At 42.1% G+C, this 24,581-nt stretch overlaps 1 protein-coding gene across 6 annotated transcripts in view; it reads left to right on the top strand.

The window, feature by feature from the left end:
- Positions 1 to 13,112, top strand: part of ESR2 (estrogen receptor 2) — a 34,303-nt gene extending 21,191 nt beyond the window's left edge. For 3 of the 6 annotated variants that reach the window (XM_071745343.1, XM_071745345.1, XM_071745344.1), the window contains exons 6-9: positions 4,500 to 4,638; positions 6,633 to 6,766; positions 8,794 to 8,968; positions 10,989 to 13,112. In XM_071745343.1, the coding sequence (XP_071601444.1) occupies positions 4,500 to 4,638; positions 6,633 to 6,766; positions 8,794 to 8,968; positions 10,989 to 11,178 (638 nt within the window). In that variant the 3' untranslated portion in view covers positions 11,179 to 13,112. Of the gene's footprint in view, positions 1 to 4,499; positions 4,639 to 6,632; positions 6,767 to 8,421; positions 8,599 to 8,793; positions 9,129 to 10,988 lie in introns of those variants that run through there. The other 3 variants (XR_011726181.1, XM_071745346.1, XM_071745347.1) reach the window with 3 other exon arrangements.
- Positions 13,113 to 24,581: the final 11,469 nt, after the last annotated feature.

The raw sequence follows: 24,581 nt of genomic DNA, 5'->3' as shown, positions 1-24,581 counted from the left end.
CAAAGTGGCACAGTATTGATTTCAGAGTTACCATGCACTCTCCTTCAAAACAGTAATCAATAAGTGTGCTTTTGGTTGTTGGCAACACAAGGAGCACACAGGGAATACAGCTCCAAGTGTTACTACCTTGAACGTCTCAAATGTGAGCACAGTATCATGGCAAGGGACCATTTCTGTGCTTACCTCACCTGGGTAGTATATTCTGTAGTGCATCTGGAAGTCCTAACCCTACATCTATCAGGACCAAGGAGCCAGCACTCCATGGGTCCTCTTCAGAATTTTATGCTGGAGGCAACCAGAGCATCCTGGTGAGTGCCCTGTTCCTGTCAGGCTTGTGCATTATAAACAACACTCGCTGCTGCTTGAATGCTCCCAGGGACACATCCTTACAGGCAGAAAGAAACCCAATGTGTGCCAGTACAGGAAGCAAGCTTGTTGGAGAATATTTAGTGTAAAACTTAAGCTGAATATTTGCTATCTGTCTGAGGGTAGATCCTAAAGCTTTGATCTTGAGCACTGATCTGCCTGAGGGTAGGGAGGATCTGGACAGCCTGAATAGATCAGTCAAAGGCAATTGTGTGATGCTCAGCAAAGCTAAGTGTTGAAGACAGGGATGGAGAGCAATTTGAATAGTCCAAGAGGAGATGGTTGGCAACCTGCTGCACCACTTGAACATACACAAGTCTATGGGGCTGGATGGGATCCACCCAAAGGTACCAAAGGAGCTGGCAGAGGAGCTCTCTCCAAGCCACTCTCCATCATTCATCAGCATTCCTGGCTAACAGGGGAGGTCCCAGATGACTGGAGGCTTGACAATGTGACAATCATCTGCAAGAAGGGTCAGAAGGAGGATCTGGGTTGCTATAGGCCTGTCAGCCTGACCTTGGTGCCCAGAAAATTTTTTGAGAAGTTCACCTTGAGTGTGCTCACATGGCAAGAGGAGAACAGCCAGGGGCTCAGGAAAGGCAGGACTTGCCTGACCAACCTGTCCATGTTGTGTGACCAGATGACCCACCTAGGGGTGAGGGAAAGGCTGTGGATTTTGTCTCCCTGGTCTTCAGTAAAGCCTTTGACAATTTCCCACACCTTTCTCCTAGAGAAGGTGGCTGCTCCTGGTTTAGACAGGGATGGAGTCACTGGGTAAAAAACTGGTCGCATAGCAGGGCCCAGAGAGCTGTGAATGGAGTCCTACCAGTGCCAGCTGCTAGACCACATTTCCTTGTCATTACAGTCTCCACAGTGTTGGAGGGTTCAGGCTTGACTGTTTTAAGGTGTGCAAATCCCAGGTCAGATGAGAAAAACTTGATTAAAAGATACCACTTCAGAGAACTTCATATAGTTAATCTGGTAGGAAGTGAATTGTGAAGGAAAACCAGAGAATGTCTTATACATTCTTTACCTAATTTTAAGCAGTATTTGTATGGGAAAAAAACCTTCAAAACCATCTTTTCCATATTCTGATATCTATTAATTTTACTTTTTTATCAATGTCTTCTTTTTTTAAAAGAAAAAAATAACCACAGACAGAGAACCTATATTAGTGAGGTTAATCTTTTAAATTTTTTGAAAGAGCAGTTTCCAAAGCAGCCCTGATTTTGACATTGATCACTTTTAATTTATTTGTAACATCTGTCAGATATCACAATATTTTCTTAGCCATAAGAGAACTGCGTGAATAAACCCAATTAAAGCAAACTCTTTCAGAACATTTTCTGAGAATGTTGACACTTTATCATTCTGATCTCTCCTGTTACACAGAATAGAAGCAAATACCATTTTAGAACAATGCAAATGATAGATGTAACATTTAATATGTACCTAATTACAAGTAATATTACCATATTACATGCTAGTTAGAGTATTTACTTGCATGTGGATATTTTTTTCTATTAAAATAACTGTGATGATTAAAGCTCAGCACAGACTTTCAGTTTTCAAAAAGTCTTGTATGAAGTTTATCATTTAGATCCATGCTCTGCTTCTTGGAGGTAAGGTCTTGGGGAAAAAAATACGGAGTTCTTGAGTAATGGCCCAACAAAGAGTAATTTTACTTTTCTTGAAAGCTGCAAAGCTTTTGTGTAGCTGGCTAAGAAGCCCATTTTCACCACTAAATTATTCCTGGATATTATTTTGACACACACCTAAAGTGAAAGAAAAAAAGAAAATCTTTTTATTTTTCCTTATAGATGCTGATGTTAACAATATCTACATTTCTAAATAGGAAATTTAATGTTTCTTTTCTTTCCTATTTAATATTTAATGACCTTTTGTTATGTGTTTTACTCTGACTGTATTTTTGTCTCTACATTCAGTGCAATGGATTGTATTTTTGTTGTTGCTCAGTAATATATGAGCTGACAGCTCTATTTTTTCCTTCTGAATTCCAAGCACTTTAATCTTAAGTTGTCAGATAGCAGAACAAAACTCCTGTGATTGCCTTTTACTTTATGGACCTACTCTAGGAGTTGAACCTGATTCATGGCTGAACCTGTATTGCTAATCAATAGGATGTTGTTATAATATTGAAATTTGGATTAATTATCTAACCTCATGTGTTTCTGGCCAGAAAAGTGTGTCTTTTGCTGGTTACTACACATACAGCACAAGTTTTTCCTGGTCTGTCTTAGGAAATTATAATTAAAAGGCCATGTACGAAGCATGTATAGGACATGTACTACAGCCACAGAAAAATACTTAATTTACCTGCAATGGAAGCTGTGCTGGTGATGTGCTGTCCTCAGTTTTTAAAGTATAAGATTTTTAGGAAAAGGAAAGGTACAGTCCTTCTAATAGCTGTGCTCAGTGGTTGCACTCTGCTAGTGCTGATAATATGAATTTAGCAGATGACATCTGAGATATATCAAGCTCTGCAATCCTCTGGAGATTCAATGCTGGGACTTGGTCTGGCATCTTGCTCAACTGCAATTTTTTAAACCAAGTAATTGGTTGTGTATGCTAAAGACATTAGCACAGTCTGTGTAAATGTTTATTTAAATAAACTTATGAAATCTCTTTGGGTTCTTGTTTCCCAGGGAACTGCTGCTGTCAAATTTATACTATTCACAAGTCCACAATTTATTTTTTTAAAAGCACTTTTAAAATTCTGCGTGTGTGTCTGGCAGATAATCTGGTGTTGGCTGTGTGGATTCTGTAGTAAATCCTGTGACAGCAAAACCCAGGAGGGAAAGTACCACTCATAGGCTCCTGTTTACCCTTCTTATTAAGTAAGGAGCAAGTCTATCGATTTTGAAAGATGGCACTTTTAGCAATGATATGAGACTGTTTGTATCACCCAGTTTATGTCAACCCAGAGCTGTCACAACTGTCTTCAAGCCTAGTAATTTAGTAAGATTAAAATACATGGAGTGTGTGTATAAATTACTGACAGCAGGTTCTTTGTCAGAGCAAACCTACTGTGTGAGGTTTCAGACCTGGCACAACACTGGGGACTGCTCTTGGTTTGGAACACAGCTAGGGTCTGACCACTGAACTGGTTGTCATTGTATCTGTGTTTTATTCTTTGAGCAGTTTGCATTTTAATAATTAAAACTTCTTTTGTTTTCTGTGTTTTGGGATTGGGTTTTGGGTTGGTTTTGGTTTTTTTTTTTTTTTTTTACATGTTCATTTTTTCTCTTTATTTGCCTTCTATGCATCTATTGACCTGAGTATTTTTTGCAGAGGAAGGGAAAAGGAGGGCAATGAAAATCTCTCCCCTCTGGCTGTGTTGCAGGGCAATCCGTTGCCTTGCTATAAGTTCTGGAGATAACTCAATACTGGAACAGGCACATCACATTAATTCTGTTGTTGTTTCTGCAATGGTGTGAATGGAGGCAATGGGGACACTAATACCTTCACCAACTACCATGATCCCTGATCTTTTTTTTTTCTTTTTCCTGGCTTATGGCAATTTTGGGGAAGGGGGCAGCAGGAAAAGCTTGGGCTGGGATCAACACATCTCATGGACAAAGGGGATGGTAACATAGAGGAACCAAGATGTGGGTTCTTTCAGTTGCTCAACAAACCCAGAAACATGCCTGTCTTATGAGATTTAAAAAATCTGCAAGCAAAAACCATATTCATTCTGTGGAAAGGACAGACTATTTTCTTAGAAGTCCAGTAATCTCTGACAAATGTGAGTTTCCTAAGTGATTTCCTGGTGTTTCTAGGGGGCTTTGAGACCATCACCTAAAGAGTTGGCCAAGCATATAACAGGCCCTCAGCAGTCACTTGAGGTTCACCAGCTGTGGGAGTAATTTCCCTTTAGCATCCCTCTGCTTTATTTCAAATGTTTTATGAAAGATTTAACCAAGATAGTAATAAATATTTATGTTCCTGTTTAATGTGGCAGCAATGTCCTTCTGATGTCAGTGCTTTTTTTCCTGGCTTTCTTCACAACTCTATTCTTTCTGTTTCTTTTTGTTTCTTATATACTCAGTCTTCTTTACCAAGACAGAGAAATAAACAGATTGATTTATTGCATGCTATTTTCATAATTTTAGGGTTTATTGATCTCAGCCTCTATGACCAAGTAAGACTCCTGGAGAGCTGCTGGATGGAAGTTTTAATGGTTGGTTTGATGTGGAGATCAATCGACCATCCTGGGAAACTGATTTTTGCACCAGACCTTGTATTAGACAGGTAAGAAATTAATTACTTGAGAACACTTCATACTAGCATGTCTGGAGGTGGACTGAAAGGTAAGAGGAAATGGATTAAGTATGGGAGATGCTATTAACAGTTTATCTAACAATATCCTTTGCCTACATTTGTGACAATACTGTCTTGAGGTTCCACATACTTACAGGAATATAAGGAATATAAGCATAAACACTATGGTGGAACTTGCTAGCTCTTTAATTCCTGTAGCACATGACAGTGTGAAGTTTCTCTGTATTTTCCACATCTTTTTTTGGGTTTGTTCCTTTTGGTCTCAGTCTTTAGACACATCAGCACAATGCACAACATGATTGATTTATTCCAGCTGATAGATTTCCTCCTCCCACCACAGAAAAAATAGCAGACACAGTGTCAGGCCATAGCTTAATTATTTCAAGTAAGTTTTCTACATGGTTTTTTTTCCTGCTCCTAGGGCAGTCATCATAAACAGTTATAATAATGAACTCTGCAGCACTATGCAAAAAGTATTTTTAAAATCCTGGGTAGCTTTTTAGTACCGAAAGTATTTTTTTCAAGCTAAAGCAGAGTGTTTGCAAGACTAAAAATATTACTCCATAACATCATGTACCAGCAGGGAAGAATATGGATTAGTAAGAGGTTTTTCCTACAGGAGTTTAGAAGGACTTGACCTAGGCTTCATATTGGTAGCAACTCAGGAAACAATCTGCTCTCTTGGGTGCCTTTAAAATGCCTCTTAAACTTTTCAACCTGGGGAAATTCGGATCTGTACCAGTTCTGTGGCTTGAGCTGAATAACAATCACTATCATAGAAACAGAAAGCAAAATGGGTGAGTCAGAGAAGTAAATGTAATTTATAAAAGATACGAAATAAATTATTATTTGCTCTTACAAAATGCAATGCAAGGACATGCTGTGTTGTTCAATGCAATGATAAAAGTTCCTGAAAAGGTATGATACATTCAGTTCCTCAGGAGCCAATATCTGCTGAACAGAGTGTGCTTATTTGATGCATTCCTTCATCTCCACACCACACAGCACGGTGGGAGCCAGCAAGCACCTGGGTATGCTGTAATTTGGGGTTCTTTTAAGGTGTGTACATGAAACTGCTCTGTAACTTGATTGGTTTTATCTTTGCTGAACGTCAGATACATTTCCTATGTAATCTTTACAGACAAGGACTTCTCTGATGCTTGTGTCTTGGTGTTGAAACTGAGAGCTGTCTGTCCTCCAAAGCTTAAAATTCCCCTTGCTGGAGGAGCACAGGCAGTGTTCAGGCAGCTGCCTTTCTGCAGTACTTGCTGTGCCTGTTTTGTGTTCTCTGCCTGTGCCTGCCTTGCAGCCTGAGGGTCTGACCAACACCGTCCCCTTGGGATGCAGGAGAGGAGTAAAGTTCTTTAATTCTCCTGCACTGCTGTGCTTAAGTCGGCCTTGTCTTAAAAACACTACAGAGAGAAAAGTCATAAACATCCAAAACTGCTAAAATCTACTTACATTTAAACACCTTCAAAGGAAAAGGTGCCAGGGGACTGGGGTAGAGGTTGTTTTATTCTTTAAAAATGACTTGTTGTTCCAAGAAGTCAAGTCCTGAGGCTTCTGTCAGGTACAAACAGTGGTTGTGGTATTAACTCCATGTGAAACCAATCTGGAAAATGATTCAAGGTGGTACTCTGCCCTTCAGTACAGAGTTGCAGACTGGTTATCCAGAACTATACTGTCTGTGAGGATAAAGCCTCTTACAGAAATATGGTCATACTTGCCTGTTGTCAATCCTGCACATGCTTTAAAGAAAAAATCAGTTCCTTAGATATCCTGGATTTTTTTACCAATATAATTTTCAATTTAGATTTCATGATAAAACCTTTTCAATTCTCGCAAAGATGAGATGGATCAGGTGGGGGTAGTTTGCAGCCTTCTTTGTGCTTTGACTTTTGTCTGCCTGAGTCAGAGTTCCTCAATTCTACTTTTTCTGTAACATTTTAAATGTGTTTCCATAGGGATGAGGGAAAATGCGTAGAGGGAATTTTGGAGATCTTTGATATGCTCCTGGCCATGACCTCGAGGCTCCGAGAGCTGAAACTGCAGCACAAGGAGTACCTGTGTGTCAAGGCAATGATCCTTCTCAATTCCAGTGAGTATGCAGTTGGCTCTGATGCTCACCAAACTGTATTTTTTATTTTGAGGGTGGTTGGAAACCAGCCTATAAGAAATGGCAGAAATACCAAGTGAGATAAAGCCATTGAGAGCAGTAGAAAAGGACTACTAACTGTCAGATTGAAAGGATTTTTTCTTAATAGGCTTCTGAATGGTTATCATTTGCTGGATTTAGGGTTTATATCCTGTTGTAGAAACTGCATGAAAGACCCAGGATCTGAAAGCTTCTCACAGAGTGAGGCTCATGGCACAGGTTTTGGGTGTGCCCTTTTCCATGAGAACTTTTTCTCATACCTCTGCATCCTAGTCACATGTGAAATTACTGCACAGCTCTGTGAAGCTGTTCTTAATTCTAGTAAAACTAGCTACCTAACTGAGTGATGATTCATTTGGCTTAGGTGTTCCTATTAAATAGTAATTAATTGGTAGAAATTATTGAAAGCACTCAGTGGTTCTGCAAGACTTTTCAGGATAGGAGTTTTGCTTTGCAGCCTTTTGCACAAGGCAAGTAGGAGTGTGTGTTTGCTAGTTTAGAGCAGTGTGCAGTAAAGTAATTTTATTCCCCAGAATATGTTGTAATTAATGTTGTCTAAAAAAACCAGCATCAAAATAACATCTATTTACATCTAATGTTTTCAGCAAGGAGCTGCTGTGTAATTCTCAGACCAGTTCTGAAGGGGAGCAACTCAGCTGTTATCTCACTTGTTTTTTGTAACAGACAACAAAAGCTGGGTTTTTTCTTAAAAAAAAAACAAAACAAAACACATCCACATAAAGCTAATGACCTGCTGTGGCACCACTTGAACATACACAAGTCTATAGGGATCCACCCAAAGGTACCAAAGGAGCTGGCAGAGGAGCTCTCTCCAAGCCACTCTCCATCATTCATCAGCATTCCTGGCTAACAGGGGAGATCCCAGATGACTGGAGGCTTGACAATGTGACAATCATCTGCAAGAAGGGTCAGAAGGAGGATCTGGGTTACTATAGGGCTGTCAGCCTGACCTTGGTGCCCAGAAAATTTTTTGAGAAGTTCACCTTGAGTGTGCTCACATGGCAAGAGGAGAACAGCCAGGGGCTCAGGAAAGGCGGGACTTGCCTGACCAACCTGTCCGTGTTGTGTGACCAGATGACCCACCTAGGGGTGAGGGAAAGGCTGTGGATTTTGTCTCCCTGGACTTCAGTAAAGCCTTTGACAATCTCCCACACCTTTCTCCTAGAGAAGGTGGCTGCTCATGGTTTAGACAGGGATGGAGTCACCATCCCTGGATGTATTTAAAAGTGATGCATATGAGGCACTTCAGGAAATGCTCTAGTGTGCATGGTGGTTTCTGTTTGGTTTGGTTTTGTTTGGTTTGCTTGTGGGGTTTTTTGTTGTTTTGTTTGGTTGGTTTTGGGTTTTGTTTTGGTTTTGAGAGGGTGGATGGGGGTTGGATGCAGTGATTCTGGAGGTCTTTTTCAACTGTGACAATTCTGTCATTCTCCCAAGCCCCTCTTTATGCTTTTGCTGACTTTCAGGATTTTTCACTGTAGCCACATGCTGTATTACACCACCCTTAGTGAGCTGTGGGGAGACCATGGCCAACTGGGTCTATGAGCAAGACTTCTCATCATGTTCTTCTCCCTTCCTAGGATATACCTGGAGAAAAAAGAGTTGTTTCAGTAAGAAGGTATTAGAGCAAGCAGAATGCTGTCATTGATAGTAGTTACTACAGAGTGGTTCAAAGGAAAAAGCTTGGAGAATGAGAGTATGTCCAGCTTTGGACTGCAGGGTCTATGTTCAACACGTCATCTTGGGAGGATTTGGGAGAGTTACTCAGTTTTCAAATAATGTGGCCACCAAATTTTGGCAAAGGAATGTAAGTTGGAACTGTGTGGCACATGGAGGGAGCATCATCTTGAGACGGGTGTCAGGAACTTCTCTAATCACCAGAAAAAATCTACAGCTTTTTTTTTTTTTTCTTCCTCATGGTCAGGGAGTATTTCTTTCTCTTCTCTGGTTAGGCATGTTTCCCTTGACAGCAGAAGAACCTGAGAGCAGCAGGAAACTGCATCACCTGCTTAACGTAGTCACAGAGGCTTTGGTGTGGGTTATTGCAAAGAGTGGGATCCCCTCACATCAGCAGACAACTCGTCTGGCCAATTTGCTGATGCTCCTCTCTCACATCAGACATGCAAGGTAAATGTTACAGAATGTGTGTGAGGAGTGAGGTGTCTGTGTTTGTTTATTACAGCAGCAAAGCAAGGCTTGAACTCGAGCTCTCCTGAGGCCTCCTGGTACTGCTCTTCATCTTGGTTCATTGCAAGGCTTCCCTTTCCAGCACAACCAAACAGGCAAGGTACTCAAGTGCTTTCTGGCACTCAAAAAACATGTTGATATTAAAATGCTGTCTCAGCTAAATTGTTCATTATGTACCTGCCTGAACAACTTAACAATAATAACACAAATTCAGCCTTTCAGAAAGAACCCCACCAGTAATCACAACTCTTCTGTCCAAAATAAAAATCTGTATCAAAACTGATCTGCAATGTTGGCTTTGGTGGGGCAAAATCTACTTTGGATACCATGTTTTCCCCAGCTCAGATTTGTTGTCTTTTATTTGGAACCATGACATTTTTGCCAAGTGACTGGTGCTACAGCAATGCCAAACTCCTGGTGTCCCCATGGGAAGCAGCTCCTCTGCTCCCTGGCACTTCCTGGAGCCTCCTTAGGCTGCTCATCTTTCCTTGCAGTAAGCAAACTCAAATGCAGGGCACTGCTAACAGGTGCTTTAATTTTCAAGCTGTTTATAATTTGAAATTACTTTTCAGAGCCCAAATATTCACTATGTCTTGTCTTTGGACTATCTATGCAGGGAAGACAATCCTAGCCCCAGGCTGGAGCATACAAAGGAGAGCTGGGCTTATCTGGCTTTGTGCAGGGAGGCTGGAAGAGGGACAGGCACCTTTCCAGCTTCTGGGAGAGTGAGTGGTAGCAGCTGACTACCCTGACAGGAAGCTTTTAAAAGCCAGTTTGTGAACTGGGATGACTTTGAGAGCTACAGGCCCTCCAGGAGCTGCAGCACCAGCCAGAGCTGAAGCCAAGCTACAACTCTAAAGCATTGATGTCACCTGGGTTGCCCACTGGTTTGGGACACCACTTCATAGCTTCACAGGAGCTCTTGTTCTGGCATGGCATGAAAAAATATTGTGCATCTTTGCAAAATTTTTTGTATTTTCTTATTAAAACAAGAAGTTTTATTCTGTGCCTGTCTCATCCAAAGTCTGGAGAATACTTGTGAGCTGTCTCTATGCTGCTTAGCATGGGTCAGACATTTATATTTAGTTCTGGATGTAGCTGATGTTCTTAGCCTTGATTACTAAATGATGCAGGACTCTACAGGAGATGGGTGCAGGAGGAGAGCTGTAATTTCTTCTTTGCCACTGATGTGTTTATAACCCTTGAACTGTAGCAGAACCTCATTGTTCTGGAAGTATTGCTCCCCCTTCCCATCCAATTTGTCAGGTCAGCTTTGTGCTGGCTGGCTGCTGCCATTCCATTGTGATAAATCTGGTCTTCAAGAAGCACACGTAGATTTCTACCCCAAACCCTGAGTGCATCTGAACAATAGGTACGTGCAACTGCAGTGGCAACAGCCTCCTCCTGATAGTCCAAATAGTGATGCAACCATCAAGCATTCAAAATAACTTTGTTCTTTGCTGCATTAACAAAAAAAACCCACCTACTTTTAAGCCCTGTAGCCATCTGCAGGGTCTGGCTCCAGAGATGCACAAGGGAAACAAGCTGCCTGAAGTTAGCCAGAGTAGTTTGGTCATCCTTCTCAGCAAGGCAGGAGAGGGAGGTAGTCACAAGAGCTGTGAGATCCCCTTTTGTCTAAAGGTGCAGAATGTGGGCCTCCCACAGTTACAGCATCAGAGCTTTGCTCGTTGACTTCAACAGGATTGGTACAGCTGCATTATTTTCTGAAGTCAGTTTGTGGGATGTAAAACAAACCCTTGGTTCCCTAAATAGTAGACCACACAGCTTCAAAGGATTGGGATGTTCTTCCTGCTGATAGTAGTGAGAGATCTTGGAGATGACAGCAGCTAAATGCTCTTAACTCCCAATAAAAAAAGGACTCCCTTGAAGACATGGGAGTGTTTTCCTTCTCTGTGTTGCTGTGATCAGATCTCTGACTTACTTCTGTTCTTCTTCACAGTAACAAGGGAATGGAGCACCTCCTGAGCATGAAGTGTAAAAACGTGGTCCCCGTGTATGACTTGCTGCTGGAGATGCTGAATGCCCACACGCTCCGAGGCCAAAGGAAGTCCCCGGTCACTCATCCTGAATTTGGCCCATCAGAACAAATGGAGGCTGGAGACAGCCTGCGACACGGGGCAGCCCAGTAATTCTGCAGGGACCTGGAGATGTGATGCTTGTTCCAAGCTGTGGGAGAAAACAAAGCTGCTGTGATGGGACTGCTAAAGTGTGACCAAGTGCAAGTCCTCATCTCTTCTAGATTTGCACACCGGTATCTCGGGAAAGGATCATGGGATGCACATCTCTGTGCATCTTTCTGACATTACAATAGCTGCACTTTTATAGTGCCTTGTCTGGGACTCTTCTAAAGCACCTTATGAACTTACGCCTCAGAACATCACTGCAGGACAGGGAATTACTGCCTATCCTTGTGAGAGGCAGGTGAGCTGAGTCAGAGAGGTAAAGAGCCTGGTTCAAGATGGCAAAAGTCTGTCTCTAGGCTAGGAGTGAGCACTGAGGTCTCCATCTCCCAGACCAAGGTTTCTAAGACCTGACTAGATGATCTCCTCTTTCAGCATGAAGTTGTATGAAATGTAGAACATCATCACTTGGGGCAGATCTGACTACCTGTACATGCTGGTTCCTGGAGAATACCTGCTTAGCTGAGCTAGATAAAGTGCCGAGATCTGTACAGCGTGAAGGAGTTTCTTCTGTTCTTAAATATGCACCAGCTGCAAGGGCCTTCACTTGAAGGCCATTTGGAATAGCTTCTAGGGCCTGTTCAGAGCCTCTTCAGAAATGTTAAACCAAGCTTAAGTTTGTATTTTGTGAGCCTGTTCTTAACACTCACGTTATTATCCGCGTGTAATTCTTCAGTGCTTTAAGCAATGACCAAACTGCCTAAGTATTCCAGTGAATGCTGACTGTGATATTTTGTCTGTGATATTAACATGTTGTTTTATATATTTATTAATGATGTTCATTCTATTATGATATTTAGGTACTAGAGGCTGCATTGTGAATGTGAACTGTTTGCTTCTGTCAATGATCTGTGAATCAGGGCTTGTGAAATCAGCTAGAAACAAACCATCTCGCCTCCCTTTTTGACTCATGTCAGGAATTCTGTCCTGCCCGTCCAAACCCTCTTGCAAGGGCAAGCTTTTGCCTGCTGCCTCCAGGTTTGCTGCTTGCTTCTTTTCAAAGTGCATGGCACCTTGTGCTGTGGTTTTCACTTCTTGTGTGGAACCCCTCAAAGAGCAGGGGGTGATGCTTTTGGCACTTTCTTTGCTTCACGAATTTGATGAATTGTTGGAATTTCACTGAAGATGTGGGTTTAAACCCCCCTGTTGTGCTGATTTCTTCACATGTTTAAGCTGTACTGAGCAAAAACTCCAGAGGAAATACCTTGGCCAATTACCTCAGCAAAGAGCAGAGGCATCATTCATTCTGGCAACTGCAAAGATCACATTGTGATGTGAGCTTGGCTTGCAATCACTCTAAATGGATGTTTTAAAACATAATATGTGTATGTTCTGGGCATTCTGAGTATGGTGAAATTAAATTGGCATCACACCAGAAGTTTATTTTGAGCCAGTAAGTCTTTTGGATTAGGGACTTTGATTAGCATGTCATTTGCATACTTTGAATATGGGTCAAACTTTTGATCTTGGTGTTTTTTTCAAAGCCAAGGATAGTATTTTTTATAGGAGGAGCATAAAGAGTTTTCAGTGAGTTGCACAAGTCGATTGTCTTGTTTTGATCTTATACTATACCAGATGCTGCTGCTGGTCTAAATTTTTACTAGCTGCCTTTATACTGTTTTAAAGAAACTGTAATATAGCAGTGCCCTTCTAACTGAGTGTAAGGTTTATTACAAAAAAAGGGAAAAAATGTGACTACAGTCTGGAATTCATTGGTACTTTCATTCCGAGGAAAGTTTTACTGTGAAACACATGAGTTTCAGTGTTCCCTGGGCTTGTTCACCTTCTGGCTTCAATGCCTGTTGTATTGTTCTTTTTCTGATTTCCCTTATTCTGTGCAGTCTTTTTGTTTAATACAGTTTTTCAAAGATGTGTTGAAGTGACTTTTTTTTGTTGTTTGGTTGGTTTGCTTGAGAAGTGTTGAATTTATGTGCAATCTTGAAACAAACCTCTTAAAAAGAAAAAAGGAAAAAGTGGGTATAGGTTGAAAAATTAATACATGGAGTGGTGTTGTAAAAGGGCAATGTTGCAAATTTGTGCCACGTGCTGTGATTCATATAGGCACAATGCAACTAGGAAAATATGGTTTTAACAGCTGTTTTTGTCTTGTTGAACATAATTTTATTAAAAGTTACTGCTAGTGTTTTAAAATTGGCAAAAGCTACTGGCTGTCAGCTCTGGATTAATGCAGCTGTGCTCCTGTTTGGGTGAGGAGAAGGTGCACACCTCTAAACCAGCAGAGTTTATAAACAGGGAGCTGTGTGACAAAATGACTCAAACAAGGGGGCCTTTGTCTCTTGAGAGTGGTATCAGGCTTGTGATGGGGCTGTGATCCCATAGCTTCTCTCAGATGCTGCATTCCTGGTGTGAAGCAAGGTCCCTGTCCCTGCAGAGCTTTTTCAGGTCAGAAGTTGGGGGATGTTTCCAGTTTCAACAGGAATGACTGGAGTGCTGAGTGGGTACGAGGTCTGTGGGGAGGAGAGCAGGGCTGGTTTATGGCTTTCCCTGACTGCTCTGATCTCCAGTGGCTTCTGCTGCTGAGCCAGGACCTGGCCAGAGGTGGCTGTTTCTCCCTGAAGAAATTGTACTGCAGTTCTAGGATGCTGGCAGGGGTGAGCAAATGTGATTCATGCAGGAGTGCCAGCTGCAATGGATTAAAAATAAAAAGAAAGAAAGCCAGAACAAAAGAAAGAAGGAACAAAAGACAAAGACAGAGAAAGAAACAAGGAAAGACAGAAAGAAGCCCAAACGTGTGTGTGCTGTTAAAAATATGTTGAGGTTCCCCTGAAATCTGAAACTAAAACCAAACAGTAAAGCTATCTGCATTTTCTAAAAGAAATGCGGCAAGTCTTGGAGCATTTCAGGTAGGTGAAATGCTTTTTTTCCAGGAATCTGAGACCTTTTCCACAGCTTTGTCTCCTTGAAAATGACACACTTTTAGTGCTGTCACGTTGCCAGTCTATGGGAAGAATGTGGAGAAAAGATGTGTTGAAACACACAACCCCTCCCCAAGAAGGTGGGTGCCCATGAGAGACAAGTTGCTTTTGCCTTGAGAGCTAAATTTAAAAAAAAAAAAAAAAAAAAAAAAAAGCTTGGGTTTGTGGCTTCACCTGAGGTGCCTTAAAGTGAGAAGAGTCTAAGGGTCTGTCACAGGGTTTACTGCTTTCTAGGGCTGAACAGGCATCATATTTATATTCAACATCTGTATCAATATGTCCTGTCCCATTCTTTGGGTGGCAGAGTAGCTCACAGCACTGTTCCTGGCTGCTGTTAAGAGAGCCCAGCCAAGGACAATAACCAGCAGCTGCTTTTAGTCTCTGCCCAGCTGTAGGCTGCACCATTTCTTTCAGCTGTGCATGGTCCTGTGATCCTTCCATAGAGTCTGAGATGGAAGTCATAGAAATGCCTTTGCTATCATCACCATTCATCTCAGAAGAAACCACCTGATATTACTGGTATCCTGAAAGATAAAAGTTCAGCAAAGCAGTTAAGGGTGGGGTTGTCAATTGTGCTGACTCAGTGCATAAACCAATACTGAAGAAAATGTTGAAATTAAAAAGGCAAGTGCATTGCTAAAATACGAAAAGGAAAGAATATTTACATTAATTTTTCAGTGTTTTACTACTGAACTGGTGTAGTAAGTTAAATGACACTCCTTCATAGCTAAGACTTCATTTTACTTATGATCCTAGATACTTCCTAACTCTTTCCATCTCTAAATGTAGGATTCACATGAACTTATTAATTCTTGAGTCTCAATGATTTCAATTTAAGTGCATGAGGAAAACAAGATTGCTATGCCATAGAAACACCAACTTCTGCTGCTGTCACCTAAAAAACCAAAACCTCCTTTGTCTCTCACAATGTCCTGTATGAAGGTGCTGGCACAGCCATCAGCAGTGGTCACTGCCTATTTCCTACATACGTTTTCCCCAGAATTTTCGGTTCTGTCATACTTTCTATGTGGTTCTAGTTTCAGTGTTTCACCCTCACTGCAAATTTGCAATGGAAATGGGTTTAGGACTGAGGTTGGTGCTTTTTAAGTACTTGATGTAAGTACTAAGTTACACTAGTGCAAAAAAACCACACAACCTCCAACTTTCGCTCAGCTGCTCCTCAGTTCTGTGAACTTCCAGTATTTGTCTGGTGTGGTGGTGTAGCATTCGTTCAGGTGTAGGTTGCTGTGGCTGAATAAACAGGTATCATGAAACCAAAATAAATGCCTTTTTGGTCATTCCTTTCCTGCAGCTGAGCTCAGCCTGGTTTCATGAGTGAAACACGTGTGGTCACGGTGCCTGCAAATGCCTCAGCATCACCCCTGATACCACTCTGCAAGGTGCAGCTTGATTTCCTTCCTCAGGGACTCAGGTTTGTGGGGCATTTCCCAGCACCAAGTGGCTGCAGAAGCCCTCAGAGTTCAAGGCCCTGAAAATTCAACTGCAGGGGATGCAAGTCACAATAAACAAGTAGTCCCCTTCTTCCCATGCCAGCAGAACTGTTCTCAACTATTTCGGGGAGAGGGGGTAGCTGAGAACAGATGGAGGCTTCATCTCCTCAGCAAAGAAAGAAGGTTTCAACTCAAAACTCATTTTGCCTGGTCTCCCTCCAGCACTCCAGGCGTGTGTGTGTGCTTGCTCTCACTATTGCTCTTGCCCTTTCTTAATGGTTTTTTTTTTCCCTTCATGGAACACCAGCAACCCAGGCCTGGGTGAGATGACAACACTAAGAAATTGGTGGGTATGCATAATGACTTGATGGAAGCAGACTTCAGTGTCAGCCTACAGTGCAATGGTTATAATCAACTGGAAGTAAAACTATTTAAAATAAGTTTGGAGGAAAAAAACATTTAAGTGATTTTTCCCAGACTTTCTTTTTTTTGGTGACATTTTGAGATAATTTCATGAAAGCTCCTCATTTTATATATTACATCAGCTCAACAATTTGATATAACTGTACATAATGAAAGGAAATTGCAGGCTATGAAATTTTCTTTAGACCTTTTAACATTGTTCAATTTTTTTCCCCCTGCACAGGTTCTTTAATGGCAGAAGACCTGAATATCATGTCAGCGGCTGACTATTAGTTCCTGGCAGAAAGGTTTGCACGGGCATTTGTGACAACCTGGCAATGAAGTAATGGTCAGAGTTGGCTGACATCTACAGAGATAGAAAGTGAAATGAGCTCCATCTGAAAGTAATTGCTCTCAAAATACAAAATAAGGATGGCAGAGGAGAGAGAGGAGAGTGTGCATCTGTCTGTGTGCAGTGAGGGGCAGGGAGGATCCATCCTTTCTCTCCCAGCAGGGCATTCCAGCGAGAGCTGGAGCTGTGCAATCCATAGCTGTAGCACTGGCCTGGCTCTGAGCCACAAGCACACAGAGCAAGGTGCTGGCTCCCCAGCTGAAATGAAAAAGCTGCCAGGTCTGGAAGTGCTGCTGGACCTGGGAGCTGTGAGCAGGCTGGTGCCCAGCACTGCTCCTTGGGACTATGGTGCAGACACTTCAGTGTGGAGCTGGCAAATCACAGCCCACAGCTGAGCACAGAATGCCAACACAGACTGCCAGATGGTGCCATGACTCTAAGTGTCAAATAGCAGCTTGGACTTTCCTAAACCATGTTGCAAACTTGGTAGTTAATATTTTAGTTTAATGTCCTGGAAATGCACCAGTCTGCTTTTGCCACCATGGTTGGTAAGGAGCTGTGGGTTTGCTGCAGGGATTGTGGTACTCTGAACCTGTAAAGGCAGAAAAACTTGCTTGACAAAGTGCTCTGCCAGCAGGTGGGGACTATGCAACTACCAGTGGTGAAAAGTGTAGGAAAGGTGGGAGAATTCTCCCTGGCTGATCACCAATCCCATTTGCTATAGGGAAGCAGTACAGAAACTGCCTTCTTACTCTCCCACCCCATCGTCACTGATTACTGAGTCTCCTCAGAATGGCAGCAACTCATTTCTGGACCATTCTGAAGAATGCTACCATTTCAGCTGATTTCAGCCAATCTTCAAACCAAGAATAGTCCTCCAAGAACTTCTGCAGCTGGTACCGGGTTTCCTTGGTGCTGAGAGGGAGATGCAAAACCAAAAAGGTTTTATCACAAACTAACTATAAGCTTTTTTTTTTTTTTTCAACAGTCAGCTTGTGCCAAATGCTACAACACTTTTTCAAAATGCAGCCTCAGGCTTATGTAGGAGCCATTAGAAAAAGAGACTTAATGCCCTCAGCTTTTCATAGACAGCATGGATTCCATCCTTGCCACATGCTGCTCGACGTCTCGCTCCAGATCCTGCTATTGGAGAAAGAGTAACTTGAGTAGAAGGAAACATGTAGAGCTGGGTTTCAAACACACCCTTTCAAAATGCTGCAGAGGATGGGGAAAGAACAATTTGTGTGTCAGGAAAAGCTTTTTTAGCTTTAGAAAACAGCCTAGCAGGATGAGCTGTGCAGCTGACAGGCTGACGGGTCAGGACAGAACAGCCATTCCAGAAGGGAATGAGATCCTGCTTTGACAGATGATTTTAATGGGTCTGGCAAAGACCCTTTTTCTCATCTGCACCTCAGGAATATTCTACACCAGAATGTGGCCTCTCATCTTCACTACAACTGTTCCCACAGTCAATGGAATTGAAAGACAGAAAAGGAAAGTCTTATGTACATACTTCTAATAGAAAAGGCAACTCTGTGCGATGATACCAACTGTAAATATTAAGGAAATTACAATGTCCAAACAATGCAATTTTTTCAAACTATTTGTCTTTCCCAATGAAGGATTCAGAGCCTTTTCCTCAAATAACTCTAAAACAAAGCCACAAATTAACATTTTCCTGAAAACAGTGAACAGGACTTCCCATTAAATGATATTACTGATCTCAGGGAATGGGTGAAACAGAACAGCTTTTTCTCTAGACTTACAAAACCAAAGCACAACAAAATAGACCAGAAAAAAACCAACCCAAACCAGACATAGTCTGGAGTAAATAGAAGATGAGTTGGGAAAATCTTCCCACAAGTCAGCAAGTTGCAAGGAGCTGCGTATCCCCCCTATAGCAGTCTGCAGCTTTGGTACAGGGTCAACTGAAAGGGCTGGGCCAGAAATGGTCAAAAATTGAATTTGTGGTGATATACAGCTTTTAGGAGTGCAGAAGCCAAACTCTTAGACATAAGTGAGAGGCTGCTAGCAGACCCAACTTAATGTTGGGCAATTTATTAAGGATTCACAGCTCTTTTCTGAGCAAGAGGCAGCAGTATCTTTTTAACACAGGCTCTGTGTCTGGGGGAAGCTCTATCCCAGTGCTGGCACCTGGAGAGACTCTTCTGAGCTTATTCAGTTACACAGGACTTACAGCTGTATTAGTGAAAATGAGAACTGGAACCACAGATTTATAAAAAAAACCAGTCTCCTTGTACTATGGTAATGTTGCTGACATGATCTTATCACTTGTGGTCATGCCTGGGTTAACCCAAGCTAGAACCCTTGATGTTTTCCAGGCTCTTCTAGAGGACCTGCCTGGATTTTGGTACTGCCATGACTCTCTCACTCTTGCTCTACACAGCATTCACCTGCTTCAATTGCTCTTCATGGTGTTTGTCGTAAAGCATCATCTGGACTTTTTCCAAACTGCACTTTGCAGTGAGTGAAGTTTGTTACTTGAGGCAGACTCAGTGCTTGAATCCAGCACAACATCACAAAAGCAAACTCCCTGTGCACTCCTGTGCCTCCACAGCATGCATTCAGGCAGCCCTGATGGGCAGGGGTAGTGCACAAGCTCCACGTTCAAGTGAGATTTGGCAAAAAATCAGAGGCCAATAATGCAGTGTTTCAGCTCTCCACGTCTTGAATAACTACTGCTCTTGTTTGGCTGTGAGTGACAGCAGGACAGTGCCATTACACACAGAAAGTAAATTGAGAATACAGGTCCCAGAGCACCCTCTTCCTTGAGTCTTTTGTATTTTTCTCTGTGCCTGCACTTCCCTTTGAGAGCAATAACAGCTCAGCATTAGCTTGTGAACAGAAGCTCAGCCACTCCTTCAGGCAATGGAATGGACTGCAAAAAATCAGAAATATTTGGCTCCATTTCTGCCTTGTTTATCTTGATGGTGTTTTCCAATGCCACCTCTTCCTTTGCTTCATAGCTCTGCTGCAACATGAGCAGCAGCAAGAAACAAGATTCGTCCTGTTTGCCCCTTGGCAAGCCCTGTATGTAAAGAAAACTGCATCAGTGAAGGTACAGAATCAGAAACCTTGAAGCTACTAATGTTTCCATAAAGGAGGTAGTTCTGTATAAGGAATCCCACCAAGAGCAAGATCACACTTGACAGATTGAGGTGCTGTATAATGCTGGCATTCTAATATTGGTAGGCTGGCTGGAGAGCATTTTCTCAGTATCCTTGAGTGATATCAGGTGTTTCAATTTGTCATCATTCCTCTTTTTTTTCAACTACAAAAATATACACAAAGAGACAGTCCAGTTATTCATGGCAAGAACTGTAAAAGCCTCTTCTGGCTGTAAACCAAAAGGAAGTTACCACTTGGGGTTCACTTTTGTAGAAGCCCTGAACATCTGCCACTCTACTTTAATGTAATTGAAGTCATTAAAGTATTTGTCAGTCTACTCCAGCATCCAGCTACTTTGTCTCAGCTGGGTACCAGCCTTACACAGGCTTTGGCTACCACAAAAAAAGAGGAGGGTGTCAGCTCTCTGTGTAACACACCTCCCTGCAGTACCCCACAGGGGCAAATTCCTCTCACCAGTCTAAAAAACCTCCTGCCCTTGCCTCAGCCCAGGAGATTTAAGTTACTTGAGTTCTCTCTCCCCATCCCACCAGGGGCTGGAATGAGGAACCAGCCAGGTGGTGCCTAAACCAGGATAAAACCCTATGTAACATGACACACATGGCAGCAGTTTTGGGTTTGGTTTTGGGTTTTTTTAATTCTGCATTAATATAGAAATGTTTCAGGATCAGCACAAGAAATAATAATTGATAAATGGACTTGACATCCTCTGCATTTTAAACGATTTTGTTTAAGTACCAATGCACTGAGGTCAGCTTTGTCTCCTGTTCCACTCAGGGAAAATATGGTTTCTCTCTCCCTTGCCTTCTCCTCACCTCTCTTTTGGGAATTCTCCTCTCACACAGGAGCAGCAGAATAACCTCAGTGCAGCCAGCTCCAACACTGCCCTTCCCAAGCACCAGGAGAGGCACATCAGGGACATGGTGACATCACAGGACCATATAATGGTCTGGGCTTGAAAGGACCTCAAAAATCATCTCGTTTCACCTCTTCTTGCATGGGCAGGGACACCTGTCACTAGAATGATGATCAAAGCTCCACCCAACCTGTTCTTGCACACTACCATTTGGAGGAGGAAGCCACAACTTCACTGGACAACCTGTTCCATTGTCTCACCATCCTCACACTAAAGAATTTTTTTTCTCATGTCTGCCCTCTTCCAGTTTAAAGCCATTACCCCTTTTCCTATCACTACATGCTTTATAAAAATTCTCTCCCCAGCTTTCTTGTAGCCCCTTCAGGTACTGGAAAGGCCACTATCAGGTCTTTCCTGAGCCTTCTCCAGACTGAATGCCTTCCTGCATTTCCTAGAATTATTTACTGTCAGGAAGAACCCATGATAGAAACTGCCTGAGATAACAGAAACATTATACCAATTGTCACTCTTCAATCTTTGCTCCAGCATATAATTGGATTTATTTCTTAAGAATCTTTTCCATATTGTACATAATTTACTCCAAATATTACACATGCTAGAATCAATTACTATAAAGCATAACAGATAAGACCACCCTGATAATTCACTTTTTACATACATCCAGCCATCTGTCCACAATAGTATTAGCCTCATTCTTTAACGGAGATCCCCCAAAGCTTCTCATTTTATTGAGCTGGAATTGAAGGCTTTTGCAGATCTGATTTATTTTGTCCACATCTTCAGAGTGATCATTAAATTCCTCTTTTGCCTCTTCCATCTGTGAAAAAGACCAAAGTGATATTTATGAGCATGTTTACACTTATTCAGCAGAACATTTTTTACTGATTTGCTGTTCTTCTGAGTTTCAAGAAACATCAGCATTACACTAAATAATTTATTCTATCTAATACGAGGAGACTGTGAATATATCCTTTGTGTTATATCCCTGTCATGCTGAGAGGAACATTACCATTAGAAATCTGTATCATTCTGTTATTGGCTGCAAAATAGATGAGTGGGAACTATGAATAATATAGTTTTGACTAAGAGAGCCAAATCCACAGTTTGCTTTACAAATTTTCATTGCAAGATCCAAGGGAACTGCACATCCATACACAGAACCTCAGTTACAGAAATAAACAATGCACAACCTAGGAAGCAGCTGAGACACTATTGCCACTATAAAAAATATAACCTGGCATCCTTATCCTCAGGTTTCAAACTAATTTTAAAAAAGCTTATCTTTTAATCCTACTTAAATGTAGCCATTGTCAGCCATGCCATTGCTAGGGACAGAAATGTTCCTTTTTCCTCCTGTTTCAGCACTGCTGCTGCTTTGTGCTTAATCGCAGTGTCAATGTTTACGAACACTATGGAAGCGGGCTGGAAAAGGAACACTGACCTCTGGTGTTCGGCAAGATGCTACCCAAAGCTCTCCCCATTTCCCAGAGACAACTGTGACATCTTCCCACAGAGCCCCTGCCAGCCCCTGAGACCAGGGGAGGGATGGCAGAGCAGCACCCACAAACCGGAACGAGGCAGAGAACTTTCTCTGTTCGTTTACATGATTAGAAATAAAAAAATCCTCAGCAACCAAGGACATGCCTTGTACTGTGCTGTGGGTACTGTGGTCTGCAATTCTGAGAGGGGGAATTAAAAAACCTCAGGGTGAGGAGGAAGGGTTGTGACGAGAGAGTGGAGTGTCCAGGGCAGTGAGGCTGGGGGGATGCAGGAGGAGCCCCCGTGACACGAGGTGCCACAGGTCTCATGGGTGAAACCAAGAGAAGTCTCTGCCTCTCCTGGAGAAGGGATGGCAAACACAAACACCATCCCATTGCCTCAGGGAAGAAACCACTTACATTCCTTCTTCCTTTGAACCATCCCAGGCACTGCCTGGGAGCAAACGTTTCTGAGTGCTATGGGTGATGCTCTATCAGAATGCCTAAAAATGGGATACAGACAACCAGTTGTATAACGCATAAAATTCATTACCTTTGGCTGCAAATTTCTATGTGTACTTCTTGGCTTTTTAATAGCTTACAGCATCATAATAGTAACACCTGCTACTGTATCAGTATTGCTTTTACTTCAAAGTGTGGTCAGAGGCTTTTTTGCTGTTTCATTTTACAAGCAAACTTCTTACTTCTACAATACCACTTTAAAATGTAGCTTTTCTTCTTACCATTCAGCAAGCAAGAGTTTTGTATCCTCCCATAACTGCTCTGTAACTCTGCACTGTTCATTTGCTTCCTCTGCTTTTTCCTCTTTGATCTGTGGCAGCTTATTAGCAATTTCTCTCATAGGTTTCATTTCAGCAGCAGCACAATCCAATTCCTTTTCCAATTCTGTTAATGATTTTACCCTTTATTAGAAAAAAATGAAATACAGACTTAAAGTAATTCTTTGATTTTTTTTCCCCAATGTAATTATTAAGTTCCCTAGAGATTCATCCCGAGCTGCACATACTGACCATATTAAATGACACCATAAACGTCTAATTTGAGCTTCAGTTCTTGTAATTTGACACAGGCCTTCAGAGGACTGTGCTGACCTAAACCCTTTGAGAAAGTAAGAGCTGCCTTTAGAAGATGGCTCCATGTTGTTAGAAGTGGATGTTCATTAATTTTTGTATTTTTCAGAAAACCATTTGATTCCATGGCTCATGGTGGCAAATTCCCTGAGGGAGGCTGGACTGACAGAAGATAAAAACATTTCAGAAGTCAGTGATCTTATCAGTATATATAATTCACTGGTAACATGTGTAAGTGAAATGACAGGGAATGCTGAGAGACCTGCAGCGAAAGGATAAAATTTTTTAACAACTTGCCCAGGATGTTTCTGGCTGGATCAAAAAGCCTTTTAGGAACATGAGTTCACGGGAAAGTGAGTTGCCATCAGATGAAAAGATTCCACAGATAAAGGTACTGTTTAAGATATATTTTTTACTTCAAAGCTCATGCTAATATTGGGAATTCTTGATGAGTCTGTACCTCCTAAAAGATAATAGACACTGCTGATTGTCTGTGGCTCCTTTGGGAGGTGGATGCTGGGGCTGGGATTTTTTTGTGGGGCTTTGGGGTTTAGGTTTTGGGGTTTTGAGATTCATGGTTTATTACCATGAAAAATCAGTAACTTTGAAGAATGAGTAACTGGCAAGAGCAGTGACTCCACCAGCTCTCCTGCACCACAGCTCCATGCTGCTTGCTGAGTTTCCCAGTAGCTCCCAGCTTCAGAGATCATTCCCACTTTTTTGTGCAAGGGTCCAGAGAAGCCCCCCTGATGTATTTGTGTAAGAGTAACCACAGCCTCTCAGTGCTGCAGGAGCACAGCCTAAAAGGGAACTTGCAAAGCCAAGGAGAGAATTAGCACTGGTAAAGGCTCTTACAGAAATATATCTGAGCACAGACAGGTAGAAAATCCACGCAGCTTAGCAAGTTTGTAAGCATAAATTGCACATAATTTGGTCAAACAATAGGAATGGAGGGCGAGTATCAGTTAATCTCTTATCAGGAAGAGCAAGACAAGCCTCATAACTGTAAGGAGGAGAAATGTGAGGACTTTAGCAGCAGGTTAGAGTGAGTCAAACTTTGAGTAAGTGGAACTGGGCAGTAATCTTTGCAAGAGTAGCAACTGTTCCATGCTCTTCAGATTCTGTGCATGGTAAGTCCAAGGCATCTCTGCTTTTGCATTTTCCCAGACTGTACCTGCAGGTTCTGTCGTCTTGTCACCTCTGGAAGCCTTCCCACAACAGGTTTCTCTTTACAGGTTGACAACAGGGAGAGGATGGACCCAGCACCCCTGGAGATCCTACACTCAGATGGCTCCAGCACTCCTCAGCTTTCCCTTGCTGAGCAGCCCCTCGTTTGGCACAGTGGTTTCCAGCACCCACAGGTAATTCTCCTGCTGTCCAGGAGTCAGGACTGACACCTGCCACAAGCTAAACCATGCTCACCTGGAGGCAATTTGGGTGTCTCTGACAGACATTGTACAAAATCACAGATGTGAGTGGATTAAAGACCATTTATAAACTTGGTTTCACTCTGGTTCTGGGGCAGGAACAATAGAAACTAATTTTATACATTAACTCTTACAAGACTGATTTTCCTTAATTTGCTTTGGTATTTGCCATTCTAACAATGTTTTCTCAA

Source organism: Heliangelus exortis, chromosome 5, assembly GCF_036169615.1.
Source record: "Heliangelus exortis chromosome 5, bHelExo1.hap1, whole genome shotgun sequence".
In the NCBI taxonomy this organism is placed as follows: domain Eukaryota; kingdom Metazoa; phylum Chordata; class Aves; order Apodiformes; family Trochilidae; genus Heliangelus; species Heliangelus exortis.
Note: the sequence above shows the minus strand (reverse complement) of the source record. Positions and strands in the feature narration are given on the sequence as shown.